Source organism: Caretta caretta, chromosome 6 (genome assembly GCF_965140235.1).
Source record: "Caretta caretta isolate rCarCar2 chromosome 6, rCarCar1.hap1, whole genome shotgun sequence".
Classification (NCBI taxonomy): Eukaryota; Metazoa; Chordata; order Testudines; family Cheloniidae; genus Caretta; species Caretta caretta.
The window spans coordinates 70,689,041-70,705,243 of NC_134211.1; the positions used below are offsets into that span (position 1 = coordinate 70,689,041).

The 16,203-nt window shown below is 47.4% G+C and overlaps 1 protein-coding gene across 3 annotated transcripts in view; it reads right to left on the bottom strand.

The window, feature by feature from the left end:
• Positions 1-906: 906 nt before the first annotated feature.
• SPINT1 (serine peptidase inhibitor, Kunitz type 1) overlaps positions 907-16,203 on the bottom strand; it is a 29,940-nt gene continuing 14,643 nt past the window's right edge. For 2 of the 3 annotated variants that reach the window (XM_048855024.2, XM_048855025.2), the window contains 9 exons: positions 14,316-14,467; positions 12,684-12,819; positions 11,121-11,291; positions 10,402-10,428; positions 7,746-7,871; positions 6,776-6,826; positions 4,772-4,942; positions 3,818-3,874; positions 907-3,429 (listed from right to left, as the gene is read on the bottom strand). In XM_048855024.2, coding sequence (XP_048710981.1) covers positions 3,233-3,429; positions 3,818-3,874; positions 4,772-4,942; positions 6,776-6,826; positions 7,746-7,871; positions 10,402-10,428; positions 11,121-11,291; positions 12,684-12,819; positions 14,316-14,467 — 1,088 coding nt within the window. In that variant the 3' untranslated portion in view covers positions 907-3,232. The remainder of the gene's footprint in view (positions 3,430-3,817; positions 3,875-4,771; positions 4,943-6,775; positions 6,827-7,745; positions 7,872-10,401; positions 10,429-11,120; positions 11,292-12,683; positions 12,820-14,315; positions 14,468-16,203) is intronic. The other variant, XM_048855026.2, reaches the window with a different exon arrangement.

Below are 16,203 nucleotides of genomic sequence, written 5' to 3' on the forward strand. Positions count from 1 at the left end.
ATATTCCACACCTGAACATAGTCATTATATGAGCAACATACCCTCATAGCTCAATGTCTGTACTTTGATCCGTTAACCTTTTACCCCCAGTTGGGGATATTGAAGATTATGTACTCCTTACGGCATCTGATCCTAAACCGAATGTTGCACCCCTTGATAATCTGTACGTTATTCCCTGATAACAAGACACTTCTATGCTTTAACTCTGTACTGTTTTCTTTTTATTTTATCATCTTAATAAAATTCTTAAATCTGTTGGCAAGAGAGAGAAGTTTCGGCTTACACAGAGCTCTTAGAAGTGGAGCAGACTAGCAGGAAACATTTGGTAATTAGTGCAGTCTACTGAACTGCACCATGCAAAACATTTCCTGGCTGTAGAGTTACTTAACCTTTAGAGCCTAAGGAGATCAGTGTGTGAGGAGGTGGGGGAGGGTTATCCTGGTTTTCACACACATCCATCAGGGATATAAGCAAAATTTCCATGACAGTGGCTGACTGATCAGCAGCCCCAAGGTAGAGAAAGAACTACACATGGGAAAAGAAGAGCGTGTTTGGTTTCAAAGACCCAAAACCAGTCTGACTAGCTGAAAGCCCAGTTTCAGGCTACACCCTTCCCTTCCTCCCTGTGTGTTAATGGGAAGCGATCTCATTCCCAGAATGCCTCAGACTTAGTCATTATCTATGTAATCAAGCATTTCTGCTGCATTCATCACTATAGTATTTTGTGCTTAACAACTCCCCCCACCCCAACAGTGTGGGCTCATTCCCCTCCCTGAGGCAGATACCACAGAGCCACTTCAGCCCTATCCCCCAAGCCACTACAACCTGAGCGGGAATGCTGGTGCTGAGGGAAGACTCCTCCCTGACAGGAGGACAACATTCCTCAGACACTTCTCTCAAGCCAGATAAAGACGAACAATATTTTATTAAAATCTGCATTTACAGAGGGAGCAAAATCATGAGTTAAGGATTCTTACACAGGCCTGGGGGGTTGTAGAAAAGCACAGGAGGCTGGGTGTGGAGGAGATGATGTAAGGCAGACCAGAAAAACATGAGAGCCTGGCAATGGGCAGGCGCTCAGGCAGGTGTCTACATGCCCTTTGCCATCCCTTCAGGGGGCAATTGTGGGTTATCAAGCCTGCAATCGGAGCACCAGCAGCTTGGGGGCAGTCATCATCCTCCCAAGAGAGGGACAGTTCTGCTGGACTCACACCCGAGGAGTCCGAGCGTCACTCCATTCAAGAAGAGATTATAATCACTTCATAACCTTCCCCAGGACATCCACTAGTGCCAGCTCACCACAGCCACAACCCTCTGGGGACGGGTCCCACACACTTGTGTCCAAACATTAAAAAAAAAAAAAAAATCTGTACATACATTTAACATTTTTAAAAGTCATAAAAGAAAATGATCCAGGTTATCACTTCATAGTAGATATTTCCAAAGCAGTGGACATGGGGAGTCCAGGCTCTAATCCCAGTATTAACCAGCATTGCTTCAGAAGCATTTCACAGACAACTCCTCACCCCAACTAGAGAGAGTTGGGTTCCATTCTAAAAGCAAGAGTAGCCTGGACTATTAGGTGCATGGCTGGGGTGAGAGGCCCCATCACTGTCACCGAGAGAAGCAGGAGTGCAGAGTAAAGGGCTTAGTCTCTGCCTGGAGTTGGGACTTTGTACTTAGCTACTCAACAAGAACATGAGCAAGTACAGGGACTAGTGTCTGGGTAAGTTCTCAGAGCCTCACGTAGCTGGTGCTAGACTTCAATGCTAGCAGCTGGGCTCATTTTGTTCCAGTCAAAATAGGGATGGGAGAAAAAGTGGCTGAGTAAGAGAACCAGGGAGGTTTACTTTCCTTTGCACAACCCCGAATCGGGGCTCTCTCAGGTATGTTGATAAGCAAAGGGGCACTCTGGCACTGCGTGAGATTCTCAGCCTCAAAATGTTAAATAAAGGAACATTTGCAAAAAAAAGTTACAAGCTAACCACATTGAGCTGCTCCAGACATCTGTCCCCAACAGCAGAGCCAGGCCATCACCTGGGCAAATCCAGAGGCCTGTGAGCAGTTTCACCAGAGCTGGGGCTATTACACTCTGTGGTTTGGGACATGAGAAAATGGACCAACATGCTTGCTCACCCTCCCTCCCTCAATTTCACCTCTATCCATCTTTGGCGCATGGGTGGGAAGCGGCTCATTTCTCCATACATGTCCTCTTCCTCCAAAAAGCCAACCAGGGTCCTTTTGCCAGGATACTACCTTGTTCCCACGCTGTGCTGATTGGCCCCTTCCCTGTGGCAGAACTTACCATGAGCAACCAACAGGTGGCGTTAGTTCAGCACAGCTGAAGCAAGGGTACTGGCTGAACCTGCAAGGGTGGAGAGGCCACTCTTTCCATCTCCCCCTAAGACTAGCTAGAAAACTAGGGACATATCCTTCCATTCACTTTGAGTAAGAATATGCACATTTGCAAAGAGTGTTTAGAGACCAGACTGTCATCCTGAAAAACAGACACGTGGAAGGGGAAGACAAAGAAGGTTGCATGTAAAACTCTTACTGCGGTGTGTTTGGGGAGATATTAGTTACACATTTCTGTAATATCTGTTCAAAACTCAAACAGCAATCAAAATGTAGACAACCCTGTCTTTCCTGTCATAGAAGAGAGATCATCTGAAAGACTGGCACATAGTTCACAGCACTGACTGAGCCAGTCATGTGAAGCATGCAAGCCCAGACAAATTCTCACGGAGATCCCCAAGTTTGGCATTGGGACAGAACTACCTAGGGAAGGTGGTTTGGGGACCGGTGAATATGAGGAGGTGGTTGGATAGACCCAAAGTGGGCAGATTTACATGTCACAGAAAAAAAAAAATAGCTGGTTCTGGTGGGCCTGCAGAAAAATTAATGCCACATAAAAGTCAAACCACAGCCCCTTCAGTAGATACAGCAAATCCTTCTGCCAATCTCGCTTAGAGTGGCAGGCACAGAACCATTCAGAGCTGTGACTGGATTGCTCAAAATGGGAAGGGGAAAAAGTCAAGAGGTGAACTAAAATCCTTCCCCATACTTTCAGCTTCAAGAGCAACCACAAGCACTTGGGACATGGCTAGTATCTACTGCCACGCTACAAACATCTTCTAATAGAAAAGGAGGTGAAGAGTCCTTCAGGCATAGGCTATTGTTTCTAACACAAACAGTACATGGAACTGTGCCCGATCAGATGGAAGTGCTTGGATCAGATGGGTTTGGTTGTACTGTTGTAAACCAGGTGCTCAGTATCCTCTGTGGTGGAGAGGGTTGAGTTGGTAGCAGTGGTAGGCTGGCGTCGCCGGCTGTTCCTCTTTCTATTCTTCAGGAAGAAGTAGCCAATGATGACCACAACTACCATTATGCAGATACAAAGGAGAACTGTAATAGCCACCTCAAAAGCACCTGTAAGGGGGACACACACAGTTACAAGTTTCAAATACCCACCTGTATCAAGCCTATCCTCAGCTATCCAGGTCAGTGGGGGACATGCCAGACTGGCTATGAGAGGAGAGAGTCTTCCCGCTGTTCTTTGATGCCTACAGATTATAGAGCTCAGTTCTCTTCTTGCTTATATTAGGAGTAACTACAGAGGTCAACCGAGTCACACAGGAGTGAGAGAGCAGAAGGAGTCCCACAGATCCATTTCCCTTGTCCCATGAAGACCACATTACTTCCTGAAGTTAGATGTGATGTCCCCCCCCTCCCCCCGATAATGAAGTGCAATACATTCCATGAGAGAGGGAAGGAGAGATCATGACAAACATGTCACTTGAGTAGAATTCTTACTTACTCAAGCCAGCTTGCTGGGTCCCATATGCTCCCCATCTCTGGCCAATCACATCTGCCTCTGCACAGGGAAAAAACAAAAACAAACACAGTCTCATGAGAGAGCTGGGAACAATGGGATGAGGCACCAGCCTCCCAGGACACTTTCATGCTGGAGTCAAACTGCATACATGGAATTAACCACCAGAGTATTCCCTTCCAGCACACCCTCAACGCAGCCAGGGCATTATTGTCCATTTCTTTAATTCTGGCTTCTCTCTTTCTCTACAAATACAGGAATCTGGGGAGGGGAGAGTCTCCCTTCTGACAGCCCCAATGGGGGAAAATATGCTCTTGGGGCAGGCCAGTGAAGGATGGTATTGATCCACGCAACACTTCAGAGAAAGCATCAGAGCAGGAGTCTCTCCACTTCCTTACATACACAGCTTAATGGAATCCCTTCTTTGGGACCCCCTCCCCTCCCACTCAGACAAGACACAATCTGCACTAGCTGATGTAAAACTAGTTTCTAGATGCATGTTTTAGCACATCTGAGTCAACTGTCCTTACAGAGAGGACCTACAGGTTTGGGGGCATGTGTCTCCCCACCACCAAATATCCAGTTTTGCCTCCTCCATCGTTGTATCAATGTGATGACCCTGAAGAGGGCAAAACAGATACCCGCGGCCCCTAAACTGGGCCATTTCACTCCAGTGTCAAGAACTATTGGAATTCTCTCTGGCTGGACCGCCAAGAGCCAATGCCTTGCACATCAATACCCAAAATGCCCCTCCAGTTCACAGCAGTAACGGAGCTCAAGACACTCCCAAGAAAAGTAGGGTGGCCTGGGGGAGGTTGTACTGCAGAGTGTTATTTTCTGGGTGCTCTGCACGAGCAATTTGGAGCCAGGGAATTTAGCTTGGAGGGTTTCACTGTGGTAGAGATGCTGTCCCCCTCACCCCACAGCCCTGTTGCTTACTTGTGATGCCTGCACATGATTTCAGACACTCTTCTTCCTCCTCAAAGTTATTTCGGTTGCCTTCACAGCCCCCGTAGGTGAAGCGGTCACATTTCTCGGTGAATGGGTTATAGTACCAGCGGGGGATGCTCTCTTTGCACAGCCCAGTGTCTGGTAAATCCACACAGTGACCTGGCAAAGCAAGAGAGGTGTTCAGGCTTGTGACGAAGGGGGACTGTTCTTAATGTTTCCTCTGAATACTGTAGGGGTGTCTCAGTTTCCCCTATGCATTTCTTAAGTCTCTAGGTGGTGAGATAAGGGGTGTAATTGTTGCAGAGCAAAGGGCCAGTGTACATAAATGGCCGACACTCCCATCTCCTGGCAACTGATGGCCTGGGCCTTTCCCCCCTGCAAGGTAATAGCTAAAGGGTTGGAGAACAAAGGAATCAGGTGACCTCCTGGCCTGGGAAAGGGACAAAGCCCAGAGGAGGAGGGTCTGGAGGGGGAGTCAGTTTGGGCTGGCTGGGGATGTGGAGTGAAGTGCAGACACAGATTTGGTTGTCTCGCTCACTGCCCCCCAAAATGGACCCGGCTGAGGGGTCCTGTTCTTTGTACCTACTAGCTCTGCTTTAGACCGTGTTCCTGTCATCTAATAAACCTCTGTTTTACTGGCTGGCTAAGAGTCACGTCTGACTGCGAAGTTGGGCTGCAGGACCCTCTGGCTTCCCCGGGACCCAACCTGGGCGGACTCACTGTGGGAAGCGCACGGAGGGGCAGAGGATGCTGAATGCTCCGAGGTCAGACCTAGGAAGGTGGAAGTCGTGTGAGCTTTTTGCCTGGAAACAGTCTGCTCACACGGAGGAGACTTCACCAGACTGGCTTCATAGGGAGCAGTTGCAGAGCATTGCCCAGGGACTCCGTGACAGGGCTCAACCAGCACATTTACAGTGTCCACGCTTCATAACTCCTCTAGTGCCCCGTGTGCCACTGTTCAGTCTCCAAGCCACTTTGTGCCACCTATTTCCTAGAGTTAGCAAAGACTATCAACATCCGATTGATATAACTGCCAACCAACTGCAGGCACACTGGCAACAATCACCCTCACAGCCCCAAGAGTGAATGGGGGGGCGGGGATATAGCCAATTAGGGCATTTTAGCAGAGGCTGGAAGAGGATAATGCTGTTCCCATCAGAAGAGAGATCAGTGCCTCCCCAGTAAGTTCCTCTTGTAAACAAGCCCTGACTGCAATAGCTACTCCACTGAATAACTCTAGCATGTTAAATTCACACCCTACCTTATTCGGAGATCACTTCCCTATGTAGACAAGCCCTAAGCATGGAGGCTTAAAAGAAGGGAAAGTCTCCCCTCCTCACAGAGCAGGGAGAGCACTCCAGCAATCACTGCAATGAGTGAGAGCTAATGAGGCCAACAGCTGTCATTGGTAGGTTAAAACAGAGAGAGGGTGGCCTAGAGTCCAGAGGTAATCCTGAGGTTCTCATCCGTCTAACATTACACCAGTGCCTGACTGCCCAAGTGTTCAAAGTTCACTTAATAAACAGGACACTGCCAAGCAGAACTGCCACCTGTCCATAAGTCTCCCCAGAAGGCATTGGAGTGTGGTCTAGGCATCAGGTATGGCATTAGAACCACACACTCAAATCCTTGCAATATTGACTGGAGCAATTCATCCTCCCAAGTTTAGACAGATTGATGCAGTGAGTGTCATGCAACTTACTGCATGGGGGGATGGGTGTGGGAGGAGCTCCCTGGAGGAGCACGGCACTACTTACCGTGGTGAAGAGGTTTTACTCTGGTTATGCCTCCTCTATACTATTCAGGCAAACAAACAGTGCTGAAATCGATTCAGGAAATGCTTTTAGACCCAGTGTCAATGGGATCAGTCAGGCACTGACTGGCTTATGCTAGGCAAGAGTCCTTTTCTGGGATAGGCAATTTCCCACTATGCACTGGGAAAATACATGGAAGAAGGCTAAAGTAGCCTTTCAGGATTTGTAACACACATACCCTGCTCGGTCGTAACATTGATTTTCCGTAGTTTATTGAACGCAAGTGCATCTGCAAAAAGAAACAGCTCATAGGATAGAAACGTACAGTCCCCGGCTCAGTATGAAACTCCTCCACCCATCCCAAGATATGCGAAGAGAGAGGTCTTTGTGGGACACTTCCTAAATACTTTTTTCTCCCTTCTGCTAGTATCATACATAAGGCAGGCAAAGAAGCTATAAATCCAGGTCCACAAATATTTTTAAAAAATCAAGGTGGAAAAGGAATTAGGTATGGAAGTGTGACTAATAATAATGGGATGAAATTAAGGAAGGGAAAGTTTAGGCTCCTTATCAGGAAATACTCCCTGACAGCAAGATGTATTTGACTGTGGAATAGCCTCCCAAGAGAAGTGGGGGGAAAAAAGTCATGTCACTCTAGACTTTTAAAACTAATACTGGTTTGTGATGCTCAAGAGAGGGGAATCATAGAATATACACATGCTGTAGGATGAGAAAACAGAAAGGATCCCAGGAATTATCTGTCATGACAAAGAAGCAAGAGGGAGGTTAAGGAGTTCAGTGTTTGCCATGTCAGGTGCAAGCTGTTAGCAGGACATCCTTGTAATGTTTAAGAGACTGGAAGATGTCGGGGTGGCAAAAAGTATTTGGAGGTGGTACATGAAAACATGAGACCAGCTAAGGTCACTCAGGGATAAGATACAGGGGGAGAAAAGGACAGAACCCTGTGGGTCACAGACAGAAGGGTAGACTCCAGAGGGGAGAGAGAGAGTGGAGGAAGAATCCAGGAAGTAAGGGAGAGTCAAGAACAGCGTGATCAGCAGTGTTGGGACTCAAATGCTAGTGACAGGGCAGTGCTGTGAAGATGCTTACAACTGGGTTAGGAGACCAGAGTACTATGCTACAGTAAGATGTATCCATCTTCAGGCACTAAAGTTGGAAAGTTTTGGACCCAGACTCTAAGTACTTACACGTCTCACAATACGCCTCATCTGATCCATCTGCACAATCTGAAGTTTCATCACATTCCAGGAAACCATCAATGCAGCAGCCATCTCTGCATTTGAAGTGGAAGGACTCACAGTTCCCATTGCACACTGTAACAGAAAGAAGCTGGACTTCAGAAAAAGCAGACTGACTCCCTCAGGGAACTGATGGGCAGGATCCCCTGGGAGAATAACAGGAGGTGGAAAAGGAGTCCAGGAGAGCTGGCTGTATTTTAAAGAATCCTTATTGAGGTTACAGGGACAAACCATCCCGATGTGTAGAAAGAATAGTAAATATGGCAGGCGACCAGCTTGGCTTAACAGTGAAATCCTTGCTGATCTTAAACACAAAAAAGAAGCTTACAAGAAGTGGAAGATTGGACAAATGACCAGGGAAGAGTATAAAAATATTGCTCGGGCATGCAGGAGTGAAATTAGGAAGGCCAAATCACACCTGGAGTTGCAGCTAGCAAGAGATGTTAAGAGTAATAAGAAGGGTTTCTTCAGGTATGTTAGCAACAAGAAGAAAGTCAAGGAAAGCGTGGGCCCCTTAGTGAATGAGGGAGGCAACCTAGTGACAGAGGATGTGGAAAAAGCTAATGTACTCAATGCTTTTTTTGCCTCTGTCTTCATGAACAAGGTCAGCTCCCAGACTACTGCACTGGGCAGCACAGCAGGGGGAGGAGGTGACCAGCCTTCTGTGTAGAAAGAAGTGGTTCGGGACTATTTAGAAAAGCTGGACAAGCACAAGTCCATGGGGCCGGATGCGCTGCATTCGAGAGTGCTAAAGGAGTTGGCGGATGTGATTGCAGAGCCATTGGCTATTATCTTTGAAAACTCATGGCGATCGGGGGAGGTCCCGGATGACTGGAAAAAGGCTAATGTAGTGCCCATCTTTAAAAAAGGGAAGGAGGAGGATCCTGGGAACTACAGGCCAGTCAGCCTCACCTCAGTCCCTGGAAAAATCATGGAGCAGGTCCTCAAGGAATCAATTCTGAAGCACTTAGAGGAGAGGAAAGTAATCAGGAACAGTCAGCATGGATTCACCAAGGGCAAGTCATGCCTGACTAATCTAATTGCCTTCTATGACAAGATAACTGGCTCTGTGGATGAGGGAAAAGCAGTGGACGTGTTGTTCCTTGACTTTAGCAAAGCTATTGACACGGTCTCCCACAGTATTCTTGCCTGCAAGTTAAAGTAGTATGGGCTGGATGAATGGACTATAAAGGTGTATAGAAAGCTGGCTAGATTGTCGGGCTCAACAGGTAGTGACCAATGGCTCCATGTCTAGTTGGCAGCCAGTATCAAGTGGAGTGCCCCAAGGGTCGGTTTTGTTCAATATCTTCATAAATGATCTGGAGGGTGGTGTGGATTGCACCCTCAGCAAGTCTGCAGATGACACTAAACTGGGAGGAGAGGTAGATACGCTGGAGGGTAGGGATAGAATACAGATGGACCTAAACAAATGAGAGGACTGGGCCAAAAGAAATCTGATGAGGTTCAACAAGGACAAGTGCAGAGAGTCCTGCACTTAGGACGGAAGAATCCCATGCACCGCTACAGACTAGGGGCCGAATGGCTAGGCAGCAGTTCTGCAGAAAAGGACCTAGGGGTTACAGTGGACAAGAAGCTGGATAGGAGTCAACAGTGTGCCCTTATTGCCAAGAAGGCTAATGGCATTTTGGGATATATATGTAGGGGCATTGCCAGCAGATCAAGGGATGTGATCGTTCCCCTCTATTTGACATTGGTGAGGCCTCATCTGGAGTACTGTGTCCAGTTTTGGGCCCCACACTACAAGAAGGATGTGGAAAAATTGGAAAGAGTCCAGCAGAGGGCAACAAAAATGATTAGGGGACTGGAACACATGAGTTATGAGGAGAGGCTGAGGGAACTGGGATTGTTTAGTCTGCGGAAGAGAAGAATGAGGAGGGATTTGATAGCTGCTTTCAACTACCTGAAAGGGGGTTCCAAAGAGGATGGATCTAGACTGTTCTCAGTAGTAGCTGATGACAGAACAAGGAGTAATGGTCTCAAGTTGCAGTGGGGGAGGTTTAGGTTGGATATTAGGAAAAACTTTTTCACTCGGAGGGTGGTGAACCACTGGAATGCGTTACCTAGGGAGGTGGTAGAATCTCCTTCCTTAGATATTTTTAAGGTCAGGCTTGACAAAGCCCTGGCTGGGATGATTTAGTTGGGGATTGGTCCTGCTTTGAGCAGGGGGTTGTATTAGATGACCTCCTGAGGTCCCTTCCAACCCTGATATTCTATGAAAGATTATGGGTTTTTTGGGGTGGGGGGGGAACAGTGTTCACCAGAAAACCGCCACCTCCTGGCACCCAGATATGTCGTGAAGGGCTTGTGCCTCCCTTTGAGCTTCCTGGGGCATGGGAAGCCTGGACAGTACTCACTTCAGAGTCCATCAGTGCCACTCCGAACTTGGTCCAAGGAAGTCAGTGTGGAACGAAGCAAAGTGCCTCCTTTCCCCAGGGAGCGAACAAGCTTCCTCTTTCATGACTTGGAAGTGCAGAGTGCTAGCTATAAAGCTACAGAACTTAGATTTTAGCCTCAACACCCACCTTTCTCATTCACACTTACCGGAACACACTGCACATTAGACAGAGAGGTATGAGAAGCCTACCTGGCTTGGCCCGCGTTCCGAAAGAGCCTGCAGAAAAGACATAAAAAAAGCTACATTATTTTGGTGAATCAGAGTCTGTTCTATACGGGTCTCTATGCCTCCCACAATAACCAAGGCTACCCTAGCACAACAGCTACCTGGGACAAACATTTTGATTGTTTACCAGAATCCAATATTGCATTTTCCAGGAGAGCTATATCCTGTGTGGGGAGGGGAGGTAGGAAAGGTACTGACTGCTCTGAAGTCCCTCCCACCTCACCCCTCCTAAGCCAGTCAAGCTATTCCAAATTGTCTTTCTTGTCTCCGTTCCTCTGACCTCACCTTAAGGCTCAATATGAAGCACAGTGGCCTGACAGAGGCCCCATGAATTCGTCACATCGCAGACTTTGCTGATTGGCTCTTAACAAAGGCTCAGCTGTGCTACGGCTAAAGGGTGTAAAGAGAAAGCTGAATTTCATGGGAAAGAGAGGAACTTCTGGCACCTCCATGGCAAGACACCTTGTTCTGTGGCTACATTTATAGGTAGCACGAAAAGGATTTTGAAAGCAAGTCTGTGGCCACAGAAGTGTAGTAAACACCAGGCCTTGAATGAACTTCTTTCACGCCATGGAGAGGAACGCTGAGTAGACAGAAACTTCAAACTAAATACCAAGTATATGCCAATCAATGGAACCATGAGACCGCACTGACCCAGGGGTTTCTGCTCTAGATGGACTCACCTTGAACATTCTTGCAGGCAAGTTTACACTCTTCCTCCCGTACGTAGTTATTCTTGTTGGCCTTGCAGCCCCCAAAGGTGAATCTCTCACATTGCTGAGACGCTGGATTGTAGAACCAGCGGGGAAAGGACCCACGGCACCGACCCACCTTACTAGGAGCCAAGCAGAACTCTGGAATGTAAGAAAGGTACTCCAATGCAAAAAGTCTGCATGCAAGGCCAGAGCTCGTTTTACTTCAACTCCACAGCTGGAGTATGGATGCTTGGCCTTGCTGAAATATCAGGAGGTGAGCTGGATCAGCAGCAATGACTGCAGCATACTGCTAGGGCAGGATCAAGCACTAGCTAATCTGACGCCAATTGTCCCATCTTTGTAGTCACAAAGGGAGGGCAGGAGCAGGCACTGATGGCTTGTGGGAGGGCAGGGGGGAGGAGGGGGAAGAGTTCTCCCAAAGGCTACACATATCTTGAGCTCAGTCTGAGGACGTTCCTTCTAAAAAATATTTTCTTGTCTGCATTCTAGGGAAGTCTATTTACCGTGGTACTGGGATGGAGAGAGGACACCTCTGCTTAAGGCATTGCTGCCAAATGGCCACCAAGAACTCACTGCCTCATTGACGCAGAACTCTGAACATCTTGATTACCAGGCACAAATCCTTTGTAGCAAGTTTGATAATCAAATCCGTGGCCATTTAGGACTTCACAGTGATAGCTGTCGCTATGCTGCACACTAGGATTATTTGGCACTTCACAGTGTAAGCAAGGAATTAAACACACACACACACCCCCCCTCAGGTACTCCTTCTCCAAAAGCACAAGCTCTTACCTGAGCTAAAGGACAATTGTTGTTAGCAGTATAAGGCCTATGATATAGAGCTGAGCAGTTTTGGTCCCATCCAATAAAGAGCAGAGTCTCACACACACGGTCAGTTCATTACCATGCGTTAGTTTTGCATGGGGATTGGAGAAACTGAGAAAGGCAGTGGTGGATGGGGAGATCTTATACCAGTATTTCCCAAACTTGGGACACCACTTGTTCAGGGAAAGCCCCTGGCGGGCCAGGCCGGTTTGTTTACCTGCCACGTCCGCAGGTTTGGCCGATCGCGGCTCCCCCTGCCTGCGGTTCGCCGCTCCAGGCCAATGGGGGCTGCGGGAAGAGGCGTGGGCCGAGGGATGTACCGGCCGCCACTTCCCGCAGCCCCCATTGGCCTGCAGCAGCAAACTGCAGCCAGTGGGAGCTGTGATCGGCCGAACCTGCGGACGTGGCAGGTAAACAAACCGGCCTGGCCCGGCCCGCCAGGGGCTTTCCCTACACAAGCAGTGTCCCAAGTTTCAGAAACACTGCCTTATACTAATAAAGTTTAGGTGTGGTAGGTTAAATTTTCATCTGGAGAAACTTCATACAGTCGTCCTGCCTCCAGTCCCCCAACATACGGTATTCCCATGCACCATCTCCCACAAGAGTGCTGGTAACATACTTAGCTTGCTGATAAGCAATTAGAGCAGCAATCTTAGGTGGGACCCCTGGAGATTCTAGTTCAGAGGTCTATCTGGGTAGACTCACCTTCAGTCTGTTCAGCTGTCAGGACCATAATTGTGATGTTGCTGGAGTCCTGCTGGCCAGCACTGTCTGTGACAGTGAGCTGGAAGACATACTGCCCCTCCTGCAGGTTGGAGATCTCAGCTTGATCTGACCCTTTCTTCGAGAAAGCAAAACAAACAAAGTCAGAGAAGGAGCTGGCATATCAAACAGTGGGGGGAGAGGGGAGTATGCGCACATGTGTGTTGCGTTAGGAGGAGAGCAGCTGAGCCACACCTGGAATAGGCTTCCACGCACTGTCATCTTGTAAAGCACTCTGGGATTCTTTACAACTATGGGCTAGATTCTGCCTGCGCATGCCCAAGCGGGCTAAGGGAGGTAGATAACACCACATCCTCAGCACCCTAGCATGACCAATCTAGATACTGGTGGTCTTTAGGGCACTACACTTTGGACTAGCCAATAAGCCCAGTAGTGCCATAGGCTCTGAAGATATTACAGCCAGATAGGAGTTAAGAGGCATGGGTTCTATTCCTTACTCTGCCACTGATTTGTTGTGCAATTTTGAGAAAGTCACTGAGCAGCTTTGTGCCTCAGTTTCCCCATCTGTAACATGATGATAAAACCTTATGAAAGAACGCCTCAGTGACAGGCATTCTAACTGTGTTGTTGTTGCTTACTAGTCTCTGGGTACACCATGCCATCTGACAGCAGGCATCAATGGGTTTTAAGTCTTGGCTTTAATTAGCTCATGTAGCCTTTCAGGCACGTAAGGATTGTAGGATTTGAACAGGGAGAAGCACCTATCCAAGACAGTGAAGAAATCAGAGAACAGCCCAATGAGAACAGGAGCAGAACTCTAGGGACAGGCCACAGGGATACGAGCTAGCCCATTTGGGGAGGAGAAGGCTAGCAATCAGAGCATAGTAAAACCAGAGTATGGGTCAGACACCTCGCTCAAAGACACGCACTAAGAAGCAAAGATGGTTATAGCACTTTAGATACTGTTTTCTCTCTCTCTCGCAACATTCCAGTGGTGAAGCACTGGAATGGGTTACCTAGGGAAGTGGTGGAATCTCCTTCCTTATTGGTTTTTAAGGTCAGGCTTGACAAAGCCCTGGCTGGGATGATTTAGTTGGGGATTGGTCCTGCTTTGAGCAGGGGGTTGGACTAGATGACCTCCTGAGGTCCCTTCCAACCCTGATATTCTATGATTCTCTCCCCCCCCCCAAAATAGAACAGATCAAATGCACAGGGGATGAGGATCCAGGAGCACTCGCTGGATTCTTGACTTCCTGTGCTGCAAGAGTTTCCTGATGGAGAGGAGAAAGGTTAGCTCACTAAGCAATGACAGCACCACCGAGTGACAACAGCAGGGAAGTATAAAGGTATGGAAGATGCATGGGAGAGAGCAGAAGAGACAGAAAACGGTAGGATATTGATAGGAAACTCCGCCATTGTGGCCCAGCTTCTTCCCTCAACTCCTCTGCCCTTAACTCATTTTAAAGAGGGGCGAGATAGAGAGCAGACACTTGGCTGCAACAACATGAAGAGGGAAGGACAAGGTGACCCATAAGATATTGATCACTTGCAACATATTTGGTGTATACAGCATGAGCCTTTGGGAGAGAAAAGCAGCACTCTCTCCGCTCCTACCTCCACCACCACAGAGGTGTCACCAAGCAGAAGTTTCCAATCATAACTGACAATCCCATGGTCATCTGAGCTCTCTGTGCCTCTCAGTAACACTGGCTCCTGAGGCTGCACCTTCATGTCCATCCCAGCACGGGCTATGGGAGGCTTATCATCTGGAGAAGAAAGGCAACAAAAGGCTTAGGTAAGAAGAAGGACTGGGGTCTGGTCTCAACCAGGAGGAGGGTGGGATTCCCCCAGACTGAATACATGTGGGTTCCAGTCACTGAAATAGGAAGACGTTTGATCATTCTATGTTAGTAAGCAAGTTGCTCTGAGACAGAGAAGTGGGGCACATGAGGAATGCCGGGTCAGTTTCAAGGGTCTGGAACAGAATTATTTCTCTTACCTAACCCATCTTCTCCATTATTAAATGTGACTGGTCAGTAATCCATACTGCAGCCAGTCTCTTTGAGCCAATTGCAACTACTTAGAGATTTTACCTATAGGAAGAAGTATAGGTGACAAGGGAACATCTTGTTCCTACAGCTGTGGACTCCTAACACTCACAAATTTTACATAACCCCCCCGACCCCCCACACACCATTTAATGTTGGTGTTAGACAAGGAATCAGTTCAACATTTTCTACCAATTAATTCCCTCCAATACCCAACTTAAGGAGACACTTTTGTGGGGGACGTGGGAAGTGATATAATTCACTTATTCCATGTTTCTATTCAAAACTCATATTGTCTCTGTAGAATAGCCCCCCCCTGAAAAAAAATCTTGCACAACCTTCAAATGCCATCCCATGGACCACACCCCTCCCTTCACACCACTAACACAATCTGGATCAAAAGGTCATTCTGGAAAATGTAAAACGCAAAAGTAAATCCTCATCATGGGAACAGGCCAGTAAAAACAGAATGCAGGCCATAAAACTTCACCCAATAATTTCTGCATCAAGCCCAATAATTTATACTCAAATTCAACCACATCTTTTAAGAAGTCATCCATTCTTGATTTATAATCCAGCTATGAAAGCCTTATACTGTGCTATGAATGGTTACTATAGAGGGAGGATCAGAAAACACCAAATCTCTTGGTAAACTATTCCAACGGTTTATTCATTCAAGTGACACCATCAAAGGACCTAATCACATTAGCCACGCCATCAGGGGCTCGTTCACCTGCACATCTACCAATGTAATATATGCCATCATGTGCCAGCAATGCCCCTCTGCCATGTACATTGGCCAAACAGAACAGTCTCTACGCAAAAGAATAAATGGACACAAATCTGACATCAGGAATCATAACATTCAAAAACCGGTAGAAGAACACTTCAACCTCTCTGGCCACTCAGTAAAAGATTTAAGGGTGGCAATTTTGCAACAGAAAAGCTTCAGCAACAGACTCCAACAAGAAACTGCTGAGTTTGAATTAATATGCAAACTAGATACCATTAACTTGGGTTTGAATAGAGACTGGGAGTGGCTGGGTCATTACACATATTGAATCTATTTCCCCATGTTAAGTATCCTCACACCTTCTTGTCAACTATCTAAATGGGCCATCTTGATTATCACTACAAAAGTTTTTTTCTCCTGCTGATAATAGTCATCTTAACTAATTAACCTCTCACAGTTTGTATGGCAACTTCCACCTTGACTTGTGCTAGAAATGGCCCACCTTGATTATCATACACATTTTAAAGAGAGTGGTCACTTTGGATGGGCTATTACCAGCAGGAGAGTGAGTTTGGGGGGGGCGGAGGGTGAGAAAACCTGGATTTGTGCTGGAAATGGCCCAACTTGATGATCACTTTAGATAAGCTATTACCAGCAGGAGAGTGGGGTGGGAGGAGGTATTGTTTCATGGTCTCTGTGTATATAATGTCTTCTGCAGTTT